This window comes from Jaculus jaculus, chromosome 14 (assembly GCF_020740685.1).
Source record: "Jaculus jaculus isolate mJacJac1 chromosome 14, mJacJac1.mat.Y.cur, whole genome shotgun sequence".
Lineage (NCBI taxonomy): Eukaryota > Metazoa > Chordata > Mammalia > Rodentia > Dipodidae > Jaculus > Jaculus jaculus.
The window spans coordinates 6,653,067-6,671,137 of record NC_059115.1 but is presented as its reverse complement, the minus strand read 5'-3'; the positions used below and the strand labels follow the sequence as shown (position 1 = coordinate 6,671,137).

At 51.7% G+C, this 18,071-nt stretch overlaps 2 protein-coding genes across 4 annotated transcripts in view; one reads left to right on the top strand and one right to left on the bottom strand.

Annotated features, from left to right (window-relative positions):
- Positions 1-205: 205 nt before the first annotated feature.
- On the bottom strand, positions 206-15,782 carry LOC123454680 (fukutin related protein). 2 transcript variants are annotated; one of them, XM_045133461.1, is made up of 3 exons: positions 15,749-15,782; positions 14,144-14,205; positions 206-3,073 (listed from the first exon to the last, which is right to left on the bottom strand). In XM_045133461.1, the coding sequence occupies exon 3, from the start codon at positions 3,032-3,034 to the stop codon at positions 1,547-1,549; it is 1,488 nt and encodes a 495-aa protein (XP_044989396.1). In that variant the 5' UTR covers positions 3,035-3,073; positions 14,144-14,205; positions 15,749-15,782; the 3' UTR covers positions 206-1,546. The 2 variants fall into 2 exon arrangements, with proteins under 2 accessions (XP_044989396.1, XP_044989397.1); XM_045133462.1 differs by having other exon boundaries at positions 14,144-14,200; positions 15,749-15,777.
- The window catches only part of Strn4 (striatin 4), a 26,893-nt gene continuing 24,206 nt past the window's right edge, over positions 15,385-18,071 (top strand). For both annotated transcript variants that reach the window (XM_045133460.1, XM_045133459.1), the window contains exon 1: positions 15,385-15,693. In XM_045133460.1, coding sequence (XP_044989395.1) covers positions 15,388-15,693 — 306 coding nt within the window. In that variant the 5' untranslated portion in view covers positions 15,385-15,387. The remainder of the gene's footprint in view (positions 15,694-18,071) is intronic.

The following is an 18,071-nucleotide window of genomic DNA, read 5'->3' as shown; positions in this document are numbered from 1 at the left end:
CCCAGCATTTGGGAGGCAGAGGTAGGAAAATGGCCATGGATTCGAGGCCACCCTGAGAATACAGAGTGAATTCCAGGTCAGCCTGGGCTAGAATGAGACCTTATGTTGAATAAATAAATATAATAATAATAATAAAACAGAAGAAATAAAAGCACATCCAGGAAGTGTGTGGAACAAGTCATTGGGAAGAGAGAAAACAAAGACCTCCACTCAAATCAGTTTTTTAATTTTAAAATGCAATAATTTAAGTCTTATTAGTGATATACAACCGGGTAGTGGTACTCACACATAATTTATAAATAAATGCACACTGTCACGATCAAAAACGGAACGTTTTTAACCTGCTAAATGGCCCAGCCTCTGCAAAGCCCCTCTTGGATACGGTTTCTATAGGAGTATAGTGAGGAAGTCGTGTGGGTCCGAGACCCTGATGGCCTGGGTTCAGATCCCAGTCGTGTCTTGGGCATGTGACTGCCATTCTGGCCTGTTCTCCTTCCTGGAAAAGGGAGGTGATAGCAGCTGTCACTTCGGTGGAGGCAAGTGAGGGATCAAACCATCCGTGTGAAACTCTGAGTACCTTGCCTGGTACCCGGTATCCCATAAAGGTGGGCTATGATTACGTAAACTCCTCCAGCCAAGTAGGGATACAGGTGCAGAGAGCTGAGTTGAGGTAATGATAGCGAATGCATCAGGGATCCACAGGGCTTAACCATGGAGACCGGCTTCCCCTGAAGACCGGCACCTCCCGCGGTGTTCAGCCACCGGGAAGAAGAGGACGTGGCCTCGGCCGTCTCACCTCCAGCGGTGTCTCCAAGCGATGGGTGGCTGTGTGCCAGAGGCACCGGGCTCCATTTCCCTGGCAGCGGCGCCCTCTAGTGGGAGAAGAAACAGCAGCCAAGGGTCTTGAGGATTCTAGGCGCCAAATAGAGCAGTCGGATCCCCGCAGGTTTGAAACGGAGTTTCAGAGAAAGTTGTCGACTGGCCCAGGACCACCTAACGGGTATGTGGCAAAGCTGGGATCTGAAGTTGGTTAAGCTGCCACTAGACTTTCTTCCTAAGAGTGCAAGGCTCTTGGGATCTGCAACAAAGCATTCTTTGGAGGCCTGGGGCTGTCCACGAATGCCAGCAGCAGTTCCCTCGGTTACTGGAAGATGGAAGGTTCCTTACGCTGCCTTCCATCATTGCGGGCGGGACTGTATGGCTCCGCGTGCTGCTTCGGGCTTAGGCTTGGTTCTCGCTTCCAGCCAAACCAGGCTTGTCTTGTGCGCGCCATGGAAGCTTTCTGGGTCAATTCTCGGGAGGGTGGGGGCACTCATGACCCCATCAGAAGAAACTTCCGCACCTCCAGAAAAAGACCATGATTGCTGCGGCGTGGTGGCGCACGCCTTTAATCCCAACACTCGGGAGGCAGAGGTGGGAGGATCGCCGTGAGTTCGAGGTTATCCGGAGACTACAGAGTGAATTCCGGGTCAGCCTGGGCTACAGCGAACCCCTACCTCGGGGGGGGGGGACCCAGACAATTCCTCCAGCTACAGGCACGACAGTTTCAGCTGCCGGTCAAGCTTAGGAGGGCAGGGTTGGGGTATTCCGGGTTCTCGATGACCCCGGGGCCGAACTTGAGCTCCAGGAAGCGGCGGTAGTTGTTGGGGGCCTGCGCCACGAAGCCAGCGAAGGGCAGGGGGACGAGCGGCTGCAAGAAGTGCTCGGGGAACTCCACATCCTGCCGGTGGTCCAGCCACGTGTCCTTGGTCATGACCCCGTTGCGGGGGTAGAAGGGCCACAGGTCCACGTGCAGGTGGTTGCTCTCGCTGTACTGCACGCGGAAGAAGTCGCCCTCCACGGCTTTTTCCCACACGAAACCGCGCTCGTCCACCACCGAGCCGGCCTCGGCGCCCCGCAGCTGCTCGCAGTTGCCCACGTCCTCCAGGTAGATGCCCAGATCCACGTCGTAGTCCCACGGGATGATGTCCCCGTGGCGGGCGGCCCCGAGCAGCGAGCCGCCCTCCAGCCAGTAGCGCACGCCCGCCGCCTCCAGCACGCCCACCACGTAGCGCGCGGTCTCGCGCAGCGCGCGCAGGCAGCACGGCGGCGTCCAGCGCTGCTCGTACAGGTAGGCCGGCGTGTCGCCCACCACCGTGCCGAAGCAGCGCGCGCTCTCCTTGCTGCAGCCGAACCACTCGAGCCGGCCGCCCTCCCAGCTCACCAGGCGCACGCCCAGCGCGCGCAGCAGCGCCGCCCGCCGCGCGCGGCCCTCGCGCTCCGCCTTCCAGCGCGCGTGCGCCGTGGCCAGCGGGGGCTGGCGCGCCGCGGCGAACGTCAGGTCCAGCAGCTGCACGGTCCAGCCGCGCAGGGCGGTCTGCAGGAAGAGGCTGGTGCCCAGCGGCCGGGCCAGGGGCGCCGAGAGGTTGAAGAGGTCGCGGGCGCGCAGGAGCACCACCGCGTCCCCATCCAGGGCGTCGCAGCGGGGTGCGGCGGGCGCCTGACCGTAGCGGGCCGTCCACTCCCGCAGACTGACGTTCAGGGCGAGGCACCGGGCAGGGTTGGAGGTGGCGACCGGGGCGGCCACCAGGCGGGCGCTGCCGGCCCGGAGCGCCTCCACCATGCGCTCCAGGTGGCCTGGCGACTCGACCCGCGCCCCGTCGGGGACCAGGGCCACGAACTCGGTGGCCACGTAGGTCTCTGGGCGCGAGGCCGCGGCGGGCCGGTCCAAGGCGGGCTGGAGCAGCGCCAGGCGAACGTTGGGGAGGCGGGGCAGGGCCAAGGGTGGGTAGGGGAGCGCGTCTGCCGCCACCACCACGGGCTGCGCTGGATCCTGCTGCAGGAAGGAGTCCACCAGCTCGGGTACAGCGTTGTCAAAGGCCTCGAACTCGCGGACCAGGATGGTGACGCGGGGGCCGGCGGCAGAAGCCCGGCGGAGGCCCCGGGCCCGGGCGTTCCTGGGCTGCTGCTGCAGCCGCGAGACGTAGTAGAAGACTAGGAGGTTGAGGGCAATGGCGGCTGCCAGGACGGCCTGGCAGCGGGTGAGCCACCGCATGGGGCTGGAGTCAGGCCCTAGGCGGGCGTCCAGGACATCCTGGGGAGACAGGATGAGAGCCCAAGCTGGAGCTGGTTGTCCACAAGCCCCCTCCTTCAACCCTCAGCCTTACCCTTCCTTCTGGAGCATCCTTTTCCCCATGAGGTTCCAGGACTGGCCTCCCCTGCACCAGGAAGCGCTCCGGCTCTCTCTCTCTCTCTCTCTCTCTCTCTCTCTTTCTCTTTTTCTCTTTCACCTCCCAAGCTGGCTCCTGCTCCTGCACCCTCAGCCTCCTGGGTTCCCGCGCCCAGCCTGACCAGGGGACATCATTACTTCATGGGGAGAGGGTTGTTACCCTTTAGGCTGCACAATGAGTTCCAGGATACCTTGAGTAAGACCGTTTTGTTACAGCAAAAAACAAAAACAAACAAAACCCTAACAGAATGGTGGTTGCTGTCAGGGGGTTGGGAAATCGAGTTAATAGGTAGATTTATTTATTTTGGGGGGGCGGCATGGGATTCGAGATAGGGTTTCACTCTAGACCAGGATGACGTGGAATTCACTGTGTAGTCTCAGGGTGGCCTCGAACTCACAGCGATCCTACCTCTGCCTCCCGAGTGCTGGGACTAAAAGGCACTGCCACCATGCCCAGTTCTTGTTTATTTACTTATTTATTTGTTTGTTTGTTTTTTCGAGTTAGGTCTCACTCTAGCCCCGGCTGACCTGGAATTCACTATGGAGTCTCAGGGTGCCCTCGAACTCAGGGCAATTCTCCTACCTCTGCCTCCGGAGTGCTAGGATTAAAGGCGTTTATTATTTATTTTTGTGGTAGAGTCTCACTCTAGCCAAGGCTTACGTGGAGTTCACTATGTGGTTTCAGTGAGTGGCTTTTTGTCTTACATGGCCCAGGATGATCCTCCTGCCTCAGTCTTCTGCGTGCTGGGATTGCAAGAGTGCGCCATGATGCCCAGCTCCAGGCATTGCTTAGTCCTTTCTTTTATTTGTGTGTGTGTGTTGCTGTCAGTTGAAATCAGGGTCTCACACATGCTAAATAAGCATTCTGCCACTGAGGTACATCCCCAGATCTTACTTTGTATTTCCTGTCCTGGGAGCCCAGGGCCTTGTGCATTCTATGCGCTCCACCACTGAACCATGCACCTGCTCCTCCCTGGTGGATTCTGTGCAAGTGTACTTAGCCACACTCACAGCAGCCAGTTTCAGGTTTATTTTTTTATTTTATTTTTTTTAATTTTCGAGATAGGGTCTGGCTTTTGCCCAGGCTGACCTGGAATTTACCACTATACCAAGCTGTGAATAATACCACTGAAGTGTATGCTTAAAACTGGTTAAGATTCTCCCTCTCTGATGCTTTCTTCCTCCCTCCTTTCTCCCATTACAATAGTCTTTTAAAATACCAAGTTTGTTAAGATGATGTATCTGATGTTATCTGTATTTTAATTACACTTTTAAGCCAGGCGTGGTGGTGCATGCCTTTAATCCCAATACTCGGGAGGCAGAAGTAGGAGGATCACATGAGTTCGAGGCCACCCTGAGACTACATAGTGAATTCCAGGACAGCCTGGGCTAGAGTGAGACCCTACTTCAAAAAAACAACAACAAAATAATAATAATTACAGTTTTAAAAACTTTTATGGGGGGGGAGAGGGAAGGGGCTGAACACATGGCTTAGCAGTTAAGGGACTTGCCTGCAAAGCCAAAGGACCCAGGTTCAATTCCCCAGGACCCACGTAAGCCAGATGTACAAGGTAGCACACATGTTTGGAGTTAATTTGCAGCAGATGGGGGCCCTGACATGCCCATTCACTCTTTCTCTCAAATAAATAAATACTTCTGTGGGTTTATTTTATTTTATTTTAATTCTGGAGGTAGGGTCTTGCTCTAGCCCAGGCTATCTGGAACACACCCTGTAGTCTGAGGGTGGACTCAAACTCACGATGATCCTCCTACCTCTGCTTCCCAAGTGCTGGAAATAGAGGCATGAACAACCACGCCTGGCCTAAATAAATAACTAAAATATTTAATTAAAAAACAACAACAACATTTAGGGGCTGGGGAGATGGTTCAGCAGTTCAAGGTGCTTGCTTGCAAAGCCTGCTGGACAGAGGTTCAATTCCCCAGCACCCATATAAAGCCAAATGGGCATTTGTTTGCAGTGACAAGAGACCCTGAACACACACACACACACACACACACATTAAGTAAAAAGATCTTTTAGAGCCAGGCGTGGTGGCGCATGCCTTTAATCCCAGCACTCGGGAGGCAGGGGTAGGAGGATCACTGTGAGTTCAAGGCTACCCTGAGACTACATAGTGAATTCCAGGTCAGCCAGGGCTAGAGTAAGACCCTACCTCAAAAAAAAAAAAAAAAGATCTTTTAGAGGTGGTTGTGGTGATACATGCTGGTATTTCAGCACCCAAGGAAGTGGAGGCAAGAGGATAGTTCAAGGCTAGCCTGGCCTACATAGTGAGAACTTGTCTCAACACCACCAACAAAAATGCTTCCTGGGGCCAGGGATATAGCTTAGTGGTTAAGGCATTTGCCTGAAAAGCCAAAGGACCAAGGTTCCATTCCCTGATACCCATGTAAAGCCAGATGCACAAGGTGGTACATTTGAGTTTGTTTGCTTTGGCTAGAGGCCCTGGTGTGTCCATTTTCTCTCTCTGCCTCTTTCTGTCTCTCAAATTTATATATATTTATATTTCTATATTTACATGTAAATATAGAAATATATATATTAAAGGCATGCACCACCACACCTGGTTAGATGGAAGCTTCTTAAAAAAAGCTATATAGTTTGGCCATCAGTTCGAGGCCATCCTGATATTACATAGCAAATTCCAGGTCAGCCTGGGCTAGAGTGAGACTCTACCTTGAAAAAACAAACAAGGAAGAAAAGACTGGAGAAATGGCTTAGCACTTAAGGCATCTGCCTGCAAAGCCAAAGGACCCAGGTTTGATTCCCCAGTACCCACATAACACAGATGCACAAGGTAGTGCATGCATTTGCAGTGGCTAGAGGCCCTGACACTCCCATTCTCTCTCTCTCTCTCCTCAAATTAAAAGAACAAATAATAAAAAGCTTCCATCTGTAGGACACACTAGGTCCCCATTCATTGGCCACTCCCAAGCCAAGCCCCAGATGGCAGTCTCCCTGTCACCATCACCACCCTGAAATGTGGCTGGTCTCAGCACAGGTGGTGGTAACTCTGGGCTCTGAGCAGAAGCTCAGAGTTTGTCCTGGAGTTATGCATCTGTTTGTTTATTCTTGGTTCTTCAAGGTAGGGTCTTACTGTAGTCCACGCGACCTCGAACTCACAGAGATCCTCTGACATCTGCCTCCCAGAGTGCCACCACACCCAGACTGGCGTAGTTTTTATGGTGTTGAAGATGGAACTTGGGGCTTTGTGCTTCAGGAGGCAAGCACTCTACCATGGGGCCATACCCCTAGGCCCCACAGGAGATTTTAAAACAATTTTTTTCCTCTTGCTTGCTTGCTTGCTTGCTTGCTTTCTTTCTTTCTTTCTTTCTTTCTTTCTTTCTTTCTTTCTTTCCTTCTTTCTTTTTTGGTTTTTCGAAGTAGGGTCCCACTCTAGCCTAGGCTGACCTGGAATTTATTCTGTAGTCTCAGGTCAAACTGATGGTGTTTCTCCTACCTCTAGCCTCCCAAATGCTGGGATTAAAGGTGCATGCCACCATGCCTGGCTTAAAACAATTTTGTTCCCCTTAGAAGACTTTATATAACTTTCTTCCCTGTTAGAGAGAAGGGACATCAAAAACCCAATCAATCCTCCTGCATCCAAAGTACTTCTTTTATTCTTTTTTTGGTTTTCTGAGATAGGGTCTCACTCTAGCCCAGACTGACCTGGAATTCACTATGTAGTCTCAGCATGGCCTTGAACTACCTCTGCCTCTCGAGAGCTGGGATTAAAGGCGTGCATCACCACACTAGGCTAAAAGCCACTTTTATGGAGGCCCTCCGTTTATATGGAGGAGCTGGTAACATCTAGCCAGGAACTATGCAGTCAAGCAAGGCTGCAGGGTTGGTGATCACCATGGCTGGCATGAAGTACTTCCGACCTCCCCATTTTCACAGTTCTCCAACTCCAACCCAAGTCCACCCAGATTCCCCCTCAAGTCCCACCCCCTCCCCATTTCCTGCCTAAGGTTCCTCCTCCTCTTGGTTGCCAGATGAGTCTTCCTACAACACAGATCTCACCTCTTCCTGCTGAGAACTTGCCAACATGTCCCAGTGTGCAGGGAGAAATTATCTTGTAAAATTCCACTTGCTTACCCATCATTCCAGCTCTACCTTCTGCCATGTCTCCCCCAAACTCAGTGCCTAAGTCATCCATAGCTTTTCCTCAAACTGTTTGGCTTTTCAAGGTAGGGTCTCACTCTAGCCCAGGCTGACCTGGAACTCATTCTGTGGTCCAAGGCTGGTCTCAAACTCATGGTGATCCTCCTACTTCAGCCTCCAGAGTGCTGGGATTAAAGGCCTGCATAACAATGTCCTGGCTAAACTGATCATCCATCTTTCTTTCTTTCCTTTTTTTTTTTTTTGTTCATTTTTATTTATTTGAGAGTGACAGACAGAAAGAAAAAGAGGCAGAAAGAGAGAGAGAGAATGGGCATGCCAGGGCCTGCAGCCACTGCAAACTAACTCCAAATGCATGTGCCACCTTGTGCATCTGGCTTACATGGGTCCTGGGGAATCTAGCCTTGAACTGGGGTCCTTAGGCTTCACAGGCAAGCGCTTAACCACTAAGCCATCTCTCCAGCCCCTAAACTGGTCATATTTTCTTTTTTAAAACAAATATTTTATTTAGCCGGGCTTGAGGGTGCACACTTTTAATCCCAGCACTCAGGATGCATATGTAGGAGGATCACCCTGAGACTACGTAGTGAATTCTATCTAGGTAAGCCTGGGCTAAAGCGAGACCCTACCTTGAAAAACCAAAAAAAAAAAAAAAAAAATTTTTTTTTGAAAGAAAGAGGCAGATACAGAGAATGGGCACACCAGGGCCTCCAGCCACATGTGCCACCTTGTGCATCTGGCTTATGTGGATCCTGCTTTGCAGGCAAGTGCCTTAACTGATAAGCTACCTTTCTAGCCCTGAACTGTAATATTTCTAAGCAGCTATAACTCTGTTCTTTCTGTCTCAGCCTCTTCTCCGTAGTCTTCTCCTAGAGAACTTCTCATGCCTAAAGGTTCACCAACCAGTAACGCATGCCAAATCCCACATGGAGTCAGGAGGACCTCAAGGCTATCACCGCCCATGGCCTCTGCTGGTCCTGCCCTGTCCTATCGGGTCCAGCATTGTGTGGGGATGGGCTGGTCTGCCCTTTGAGACTCTGCCTTGGGAGGGCAGAGTCAGGGCCGTCTCACAGTCAGTGCACTGAAGCTCAGGCTATCCTTGTACTGGGCTCAAGTGACCTGCCTGTCTCAGTCTTTCCAGGGCTGGGATTACAGGTGTGGACCACCACAACTGGCTTAACCACCATGCCTGATACCCTGTCCCAAAGAAAACAGAATGTGTGTAATGTCTGCTGATGTCTGGATGAATGTATATACTATGCTTATCAAACTGCCCAGTAAGCACTTCTCTTAATGTCCATACCCTTATATTAATGCTACTTTCACTTTGGGTAGAGAAGTTTCTCTTTTCAGATGGCAGTGACCTTTGGACGACTCAGAAGGTATCATGGTGCTGGAAAGAAGTGACTGGAGTACTGAGTAATATCTCAATCACATCTTCCAAGGCTCAGGGTCTACTGCGGAAGACATGGTGGAAAGAATGTAAGAGCCAAAGGAAGGGTAAGACTCCGTACAACGTGCTCCCTCCAGACATAAAATGGCCTGGATATCCATGACCTCACAGTGCCTGACACTACCTACACAAGACTATCATAAGAGGAGAAAAAGATCATGATATCAAAATAAAAGAAAGACTGAGGGGGGAGGGGATATGATGGAGAATGGCGTTTCAAAGGGGAAAGTGGAGTGAGGGAGGGTATTACCATGGGATTTTTTTTTTTTATAATCATGGAAGATGTTAATAAAAATTGAGAAAAAATAAAATAAAGTAAAATAAAAAGAAAGCAGAATGCCCCCAAGCATATGGATGGCAGCTTCCTAATCTTCACAAGCGTGGAATTGCCTCCCCAAGCTTGGGTTGATGCTTCTAATCATCAATCCTTCAGTGTCTGTCTCCGGAACAAGAACACCGTGGGCAGTTCCAAGCACTGGGCATACAGCCATGGACACACACGGAACCTCTGTCCTCGTGGAACTCACTGTGTGGGCAGGAATCTTTGGAATCACAGAATCTGCTGGTCTTACAAATCGCAGGGGCTAGGGCTTGGAAATGAGAAATGGCTTAGTGGTTAAGGTGTATGCCTGCGAAGCCTAAGGACCCAGGTTCGATTCTCCAGGTCCCACGTAAGCCAGATGCACAAGGTGGCACAAGCATCTGGAGCTTGTTTGCAGTGGCTGGAGGCCCTGGTGTGCCCATTCTCACTCTATCTCTCTCCCTCTCTCTGTCTCAAATAAATAAAACGTTTTTTAAAAAAATTTCACTTGCCTGCCAAGCCAAAAGATCCAGGTTCAATTTCTCAGGACACATGTAAGCCAGATGCACAAGGTAATGTCTATGTCTGGAGTTTGTTTGCAGTGACTGAAAGCCCTAGTGTGCCCATTCTCTCTCAAATAAATAAATCTTAGGCTGGGTATGGTGGTGCACACCTTTAATCCCAGCACTGGGGAGGCAGAGGTAGGAGGGTGGCTGTGAGTTTGAGGCCATCCTGAGACTACATAGTAAATTCCAGGTCAGCCTGAGCTAGAGCGAGACCCTACCTCAAAAAACAAAACTAGGGCTGGAGAGATGGCTTAGCGGTTAAGCGCTTGCCTGTGAAGCCTAAGGACCCCGGTTCGAGGCTCCGTTCCCCAGGTCCCACGTTAGCCAGATGCACAAGGGGGCGCACGCGTCTGGAGTTCGTTTGCAGAGGCTGGAAGCCCTGGCGCGCCCATTCTCTCTCTCCCCCTCTATCCGTCTTTCTCTCTGTGTCTATCGCTCTCAAATAAATAAATAAAATTAAAAAAAAAAAAAAACTAAAAGAAATCTTATAATTGGAGTTAGGCCTATAATCAAGAGGCTGAGACAGGAAGATTTCAAGTTCAAGGACTGCATAGGAAACTTAGTGAGAACCTGTCTCAAAATAAAATAAGACCGAGGGACAGTGGTAGAGTGCTTGCCTAGAAATCTGTCAGCGAGGGGTTGGGGTGTGGCTCAGCAGTAAAGCACCTGTGTAAGATGGCTTGAATGTAAAATGTCCCACACAGGAATGTGTTTGAACACCTGGTCTCCAACTGGCGGCATTATGTCGTAAGGTAGGGAAGCCTTCCTTTAGGAGATGGAATCTTGCCGGGAAAAGTGGGTCACTAGGGATAGGCATTAAGGTTTTATAGCCTGGCCCCACTAATGGTTTTATTTGGGTCATTCAAGGCAGGTTCTGAGTGTAGGTTGACCTGTAACTCACTCTGTAGTCCCAGGCTGACCTCAAACTCATGGTATGTGCCAGTATGCCCTGCATCTACTTCCTGTTTATTTTCTGTTTTCCTGACGGTGGATGCACGATAACCAGGTGGCCTCTGCTGCTATCCCTTCCGTGCCATGATGAAACACTATACTTTGGATCTGTAAACTGAAATAAACCCTTTCCTTCCTTAAGCTTCTTGTCTAGTATTTGGTCACAGCAATGAGCAAAGAAATATACCTACAGTCCACAGTGAGGGGTTGGGGTTGTGGCTCAGAGGTAAAGCACTTGTCTAGGATCCACAGTGAGGGGCTGGGGGCGTGGCTCAGAGGTAGAGCACTTGTCTAGGATCCACAGTGAGGGCTGGGGTTGTGGCTCAGAGGTAGAGCACTTGTCTAGAATCCACAGTGAGGGGCTGGGGGCGTGGCTCAGAGGTAGAGCACTTGTCTAGGGTCCACAGTGAGGGGCTGGGGGCGTGGCTCAGAGGTAGAGCAGTTGTCTGGAATCCACAGTGATGGGCTGGGGAAATAGCTTAGCAGTTAAGGGTGTGGTAATTTGATTCAGGTGTCCCCTATAAACTTAGGTGTTCTGAATGCTAGGTTCCCAGCTGATGGATATTTGGTAATTAATACCTCCTGGAGGGAGTGTAATGTTGGGGGCGGGCCTATGGGTATTATATAGCCAGTTTCCCCATGCCAGTGTTTGGCACACCCTCTTTTGCTATGGTCTACCTTATGTTGGCCAGGGGGTGATGTCCACCCTCTGCTCATGCCATCGCTTTCCCCTCCATCATGGAGCTTCCCCTCGAGCGTGTAAGCCATAATAAATCTCTTTTTTCCCAGAAGCTGCTCTTGGTTGGGTGATTTCTACCAGCAATGTGAACGGGACTGCAACAGTAAAGTGGTACCGAGGAGTGGGATTGCTGCTGGACACCTGACTGTGGCTTTGGCCTTTTAGAGCTAATTTTCAAGAGGAATGTGGAAGGATTTGAAATCTTGGCCTAAGAGATGCCTTGCAGTGGTGTAAGTACAGCTTGATGGACTATTCTGGTTAGAGTTGAGAGACCTGAATGCAGTAAGAACTACGGACTGTGAGGTTTGGCTTATGAGGGTGAGAAAGAGCTTTGCCTGGACTGGGCTAGCAGTTTGTGTGAGAAGCTTGCTTTTTTGCCCATGTCCTGAGAAGTTGTGCAGGGTTGCTTTGCATAGAAATGAACTGGTGTGAGCAGAGGGATACAGCACAGAAAGAAATCTTTAGGCCAAAACTGCTGCCCATTTAGCTGCAATTGAGAGATTACAACCTTTGAGACTGGGCCAGCTGACCTGCATTGGGGCATCAGGAAAAATGAAGACTCTTTGGAAGGGGCCTGAGTACTCAAGAGTGTCCTGTTCTTCAAAGAAATATCCCCTGAATTAACAAATTGGCACCCTACCTGGTATTGTAGAGTATAAGAAAATGCAGGAAAGAGAGGGTCATTGGGTTTGCAACATGGTCTTGTTTTGAAAATGGCCATGGACAGTGTGAAGCAAGTTTGCTGGTTGCCTGCATGGAGACCCCATAGGGCCATGAGGATGATCCATGGATTGCAGTAGAGACCCAGTGGACACGCCGGGACCACGAGATGGCTGCTAAGGAAAGCTGCCAGCCCAGATGAAGTTTTCCAGGACTGTGCGTAGCCTAGCTGGAGGGGCGGGATTGGAATGCCAGAGACTTGTTGCTGGTTAGAATTATTGGACTTGGATATTTGTCACTGTCTTGAAACTACAGAATTTGATGTTTGCCCTGGTTGTTTTAAATCTTGTATTGGTTGAATGTTTCTTTGCTATGCCCAATGCCATCTTTTGCAGTGTGAATATTTATCCTGTGCCATTATGGGTTTTTTGAGGTTATTTTTTGGTATTATGGCTCAGTTAAAAGATCTTGGAATATGGGGATGTATGAACATCATTGGAATTGATTAAAAAACTATGGGACTTTTAAAATTAGATGAATGCATTGCATTTTACATCATGTATGGTTATCAGTTTATGGGGGCCAGGGGTGGAATGTGGTGGTTTGATTCAGGTGTCCCCATAAATGTAGGTGTTCTGAATGCTAGGTTCTTAGCTGATGGAGATTTGGGAATTAATGCCTCCTGGAGGGAGTGTATTGTCAGGGACAGGTTTATGGGTATTATAGCCAGTTTCCCATTGCCAGTGTTTGGCACACTCTCTTGTTGCTATTGTCCACCTTATGTTGGCCAGTGGGTGATGTCCACCCTCTCTCTGCTCATGCCATTGTTTCTCCCTGCCATTGTGGAGCTTCTCGAGACTATAAGCCAAAATAAATCTCTTTTTTCCCACAGGCTTCTCTTGGTTGGGTGATTTCTACCAGCAATGCAAACTGGACTGAAACAAAGCATTTGCCTGCAAAGCCTAAGGACCCCCTATTCAATTCCCTAGGACCCACCTAAGCCAGATGCACAAGGGGCACATGTCTGGAGTTCATTTGCAGTGGCTGGAGGCCCTGGTGTGCCCATTCTCTCTTTCTCACGGCCTCTTCCTCTCTCTTTCAAATAAATAAATAAAATATTAGAATACACAATAAGGGGCTGGGGCCGTGACTCAGTGGTAGAGCTTGTCTAGAATCCACAGCAAGGGCCTGGAGGCATGGCTCAGTGGTAGAGAGCTGGCCTCGAATCCACCAGGACCCAAGTCTCCACCTCCAACACCATATCTCTGGCTAACTGGGCCAGGAGGTGCCCAGAAGGACAGAGGACAGAAAGTGAGTCTCAGAGACCAGCAAATTCCAGGGCCACTTGCTGCACAGGGTGGGAGGAACATGCAGGAGAGCAGGTTGTGCCAGCTGGGATACATGAGACCTTGTCTTTTTTTTTTTGTTGTTGTTTTTCGAGGTAGGGTCTTGCTCTAGTCCAGGCTGACCTGGAATTCACTATGTGGTCTCAGGGTGGCCTGGATCCACCTACCTCTGCCTCCCAAATGCTGGGATTAAAGGCATGTGCCACCATGCCCAGTGAGACCTTGTCTTCAAAACTAATCAGAGCTGGAGAGATGGCACAGCAGTTAAAGATACTTGCTTGCAACACCTGATGTCCCAGGTTTAATTCCCCACTACCCACGTAAAGCCAGATGCATAACATGGAACCTGCATCTGGAGTTCATTTGCAGCACTAGGTCCTGTGGCATCCAGTCTCATTCATTCTGTCTTCCTCTGCTTGCAAATAAATAAATAAAGGGAGAGTGAACCAAAATGTTCTCTCCGTCCTCCATTAACAGTGTATGTATTGGCTGTGGTGGCATGTGCTTGTAATCCTATCACTTAGGAGGCCATGATAGGAGGGTCAGAAGTTCAAGATCATCCTTAGCTAGACAGCAAATTTGAGGCCAGTTTCAAATGCATGAGACTTTGTCTCAAAAGACCCATCAAGCAAACAAAGGAACAAAGCCAGTGTGTGTAAGTCACCGCTCTGCTTTGGCCTATCCCCCAGCACCCACAACACGTGGAAAAACAGATCTAATTAGGAAAGACTTTGTAGATATGGAAAAGTGATTTCCCAGATACCAAGGGACTTCTTACCTCCTAGGTTGCAGGCTGGGGCAGTTCCAGGAGGGTGGTTCTGGCCCCACTCAGCTGCTGCGCTAAGGGAAGAACCAAGAAAACCCCAAATGAGCCGATTCCAAGCAATACAGCAGAATTTCATCCTACCCACAAAAGTAACGTCCCCAAAGCCAAGGCATCTCTCTTTTTTGAACCCCCTAAGCTTGGGCATCACATCGAGTGTCTCTGGAGTAGGCTGGGTGGGTAGGAGGGATATCCGTTATTAGTAACATCCCTCTTTCATAAATGTGCTCAACAAGGGTAGAAGTGACAGTAGCTGTTACCATGGCAACCCCTTCCCTGGACATACTCCACCCCCTAGCGACGGTCTTAAAACATGTCCTATCTCTGTAGGCCTGGTTCCTAGGGTCACTAGAAGTGGGGAGTGCCTTGTTATATAGTAACCAACTCTTAACCTTGCCAGTTTCTCCTCTATCTCCCTGTGGATGGCCCAGACCCTGTAACCATAGCAACTGACCCACAGCAGCACTTCTCTAAATAAAAACTTCTGGTTGGTTTGGTCCATGGACCTCCCATAAGAGAAGGGGAGATGATTACCATGGTAATGCCAACTGAGTAGCTGAGAGAGGGTTGAGGAAGAGGTGTCTCTCTCAGCTAGTACTGTCCTTGGGGCTGGGGTTTTTCTGCCGGGAGGGCTAGGTGAGGGGAGTTGCCATGGTGACTGATGAGGGTAGGGACCACCAGGGACTTGGGTTACCTTAGCAACCTCCTAGTTCAGAGGCAAGAGAGGTTTGGGGGCTCCATATATACAAAGGCAGATGGGGGCTTCAGGCTGGAAAGGGTTACTATAACAACCGACAAGGCCCAGGAGTCAGAAAGGATGTGGCCACGCCTGAAACCACCCAGGGTGGTCGTTTTTTTTAAATCTTTTTTTTTTTTTCCTCCTCCAAAGAATGACAAAGATTGCCCTGGAGGGGGGTGGCATTTGCATGTGGGGTGGATGAGAACTCCCTCCTCGGAGGGAGAGGGGAGGATGCAAGAGACAGCAGCATCCTAAGTCTGGGTCCCGCGAGGTGAGTGTCTTTTTGCCCGAAGTCAGGGCGCGCTCCTCCCTCCCTCCCCGCCCCGCCCCGCCCCGCCCGAGCGCGCGCGCGCCCGAGCGCGGCTGGCTGTGCGCGTGCGCGCGTGTTGGCGCGGCCGCGCAGGCGCGCGAGACACGACGGCGGCGGGCGGGCGCGCGCGGGCCGGCGCGGGGGGCCTCCATGATGGAGGAGCGAGCGGCCGCCGCGGTCGCCTCCGCCGCCTCCTCCTGCCGCCCTCTGGGCTCCGGTCCGGGTCCCAACCCGACGGGAGCGGCTCCGGTCTCTGGTCCTGCCCCAGTGCCTGGCCCGGTAGGTAAAGGAGGAGGTGGCGGAGGTAACCCGGGACCCACCGCCGCCGCCGCTGCCTCCGCCGCCGCGGGTCCCGAACCCCTGAGCCTGCCGGGCATCCTGCACTTCATCCAGCACGAGTGGGCGCGCTTCGAAGCCGAGAAAGCCCGCTGGGAGGCCGAGCGCGCAGAGCTGCAGGTGAGCGTCGCCCACGACCCTCCCCGCGCCCCCCTCACCGCCGGCCTCGCCTCACCCGCCGCCGCCGCCGCCGCCATCTTGGAGCAATGGCCGCCGGGACGGCCGGGGGAGGGGCGGGGAGCGCGGCGGGCCGGGCGGCGGGGGAGGGGGTCGGTGCGGGCCGCGGCGGGTGTCCCTGGTGATGGGGGGCGCGGAGGAGACCCTGGCCCCGGGCTCGGGAGATCCAGGGATCGACCGAGAGCGGCGGGGGCGGAAGCAGCTGAGAGTCGGGATGTTGGGAGTCCCCCCGCCGAAGGGGGGCCGGTTTGCTGTGTCTGGGGGCGGGGTGTCAGGGAAGGGTACTTAGAGGGAGAGTTGTGGTGGTGGGGACTGGGCAGAACCTGATCGGTCCCCTCAGCAGAAGTTTGCATGGAGCCCGGGGCCCCACTGTCATCCCCTCGCCCCCTAAAGCCCTTTTCCCGGGCTCCAGATGGCACGGACTTGGCACGCGCCCGTCGCGAGATCGAGTCCAGGAGGGATGAAAAGAGGAAGTGCGGGAGCCTGGCGTGGATGGGGGCGTCATGCGCTGTTTATAACTGCAGAAATCGAAAGATGGATGTGTGAAGACTTGCGGGCCAGGGCTGGGGATCCCAGTATGAAGTGTGTGACAGCCTCTTCCTCTAGGGAGCCTAGGCATGGGGCCTCAATATAAGGAAAGGGGTCCTTGGGTGAAAGATTCATGGGTAGGGCAGAGGGCATACGCTAGGAGCTCGGATAGGAGAACTTCAGAGGGGCGCCCCACTCTGGATATGTGGAAGGTATATGGGGAAGGTGGGGACCCTGAGATGGGAGGTGTTTGTAGAAGGTCGGGTAGGGATTGTGTCGTTGGGTGTATCCAGTGTGTAGGTGAGGACACCTGGGACGGAGGTGGTGAGGAAACAACGGGGTGAGGGGGGAGCATTTTCTTTTTATTTATTTTTTCAATATTTATTTATTTGCAAGGAGAGAGAGAATGGCCACACCAGGGCCTCCAGCCACTGCAAACGAACTCCAGACACACATACCACATTGTGTATCTGGTTCGTGGGGGTACTGGGGAATCAAACCTAGGTCCTTTGGCTTTGCTCCAACCAACCCTCCCCCCTCTTTTTTTTTTTTTTTTTCCTTTTTTGAGGTGGGGGTCTCGTGCTGAGCTGAACTCACTCTGTGGCTCCAGGCTGGCCTGGAACTCTCAGCAATGCTCCTGCTTCAGCCTCCTGAGTGCTGGGATTATTGGGAATGAGCTAACACACCAGGCATGGGGGGACGTTTTGTAGAACGGGGAGACAGCAGGGTGAGGAAGGGTCCCACAGGAAGAAGTGTCTGTGCAAGAATTCTGAGAAAGGGTCCAGTGGTTTGTGAAGACGTCAGAGAGGAGAAGAATGTGCCAGGTGATGATGGTCTGAGGAGTTGGGCTGGATTTGGTGACCTTGAGCTTGGGACTTCTTGTGTATACTGTCCCAACAGGTCTAGGGACCAGAAAGTGATGACTTTTAAGACTTTCAAGGGCTTCAGGGATGGACTGCTTGCAAGGTGGAGGGTTCCTGGGCTGGGGTGTTATTCGCAGAAGTGCCAGCACTTGCTTTGGCTTTATAATTAGCTCTTTCCTATCTAGTTGAAGTTGGGAACCAAATAATTCATCTGATGAGAATTTTGTCCGTGGGAAAGAGCAGTCCACAGTTGTATGGGACCCCCACCCCTAGCTCTGGTAGCTGAGGCTGCGGGAAGAACCCTTACATAAGTGCTCCTCCCTTCATGCCCCATTCTAAGGCTCTTCCCCAGCATGCATCTCATTAGATCGTCTCAGTACTCCATTCTATAGGCAGGGCCAATGCCATTACCTCACTCAGCAATAATGACAGCAGCTGCTATTTATCCAGGGCAGATTATGTGCTGGACACTGTATTAAACACTTTAGATACATGCTATCATTTAATTCTTGCAGCCTCAGGAGAGGGGAAATAATACTATCTCTTCCTCCCTAGTTTAATAAGCAGAGGCTGAAACAGGCTTTTGGAGGGCAGGTATTGAGGATCATAGCAATGAGTGGCAAGGCTAGCCTGTCCTTCTTGTGTCTTGTCACTCAGGACAGGTGAGAATAGTGGTGTCGGGAAGCTGGCCACCCAAGCCACCGTACCAGAGTGTGGCTGAGTCCTGCTCTGTAGGATTTCACTTGAGTACCTCCACAGCACCTGCCAAACTGCTCGCTCCCCCCACCTTTAAAAAAAAATTTTTTTTTATGTTTATTTAAGAGCGACAGAGAAAGAGGCAGATAGAGACAGAGAGAGAATGGGTGCGCCAGGGCTTCCAGCCACTGCAAACGAACTCCAGACGTGTGCGCCCCCTTGTGCATCTGGCTA

Excerpts from the sequence above, each read along its gene's own strand:
- LOC123454680 (XM_045133461.1), bottom strand. The coding sequence starts at position 3,034 with ATGCGGTGGCTCACCCGCTGCCAGGCCGTCCTGGCAGCCGCCATTGCC.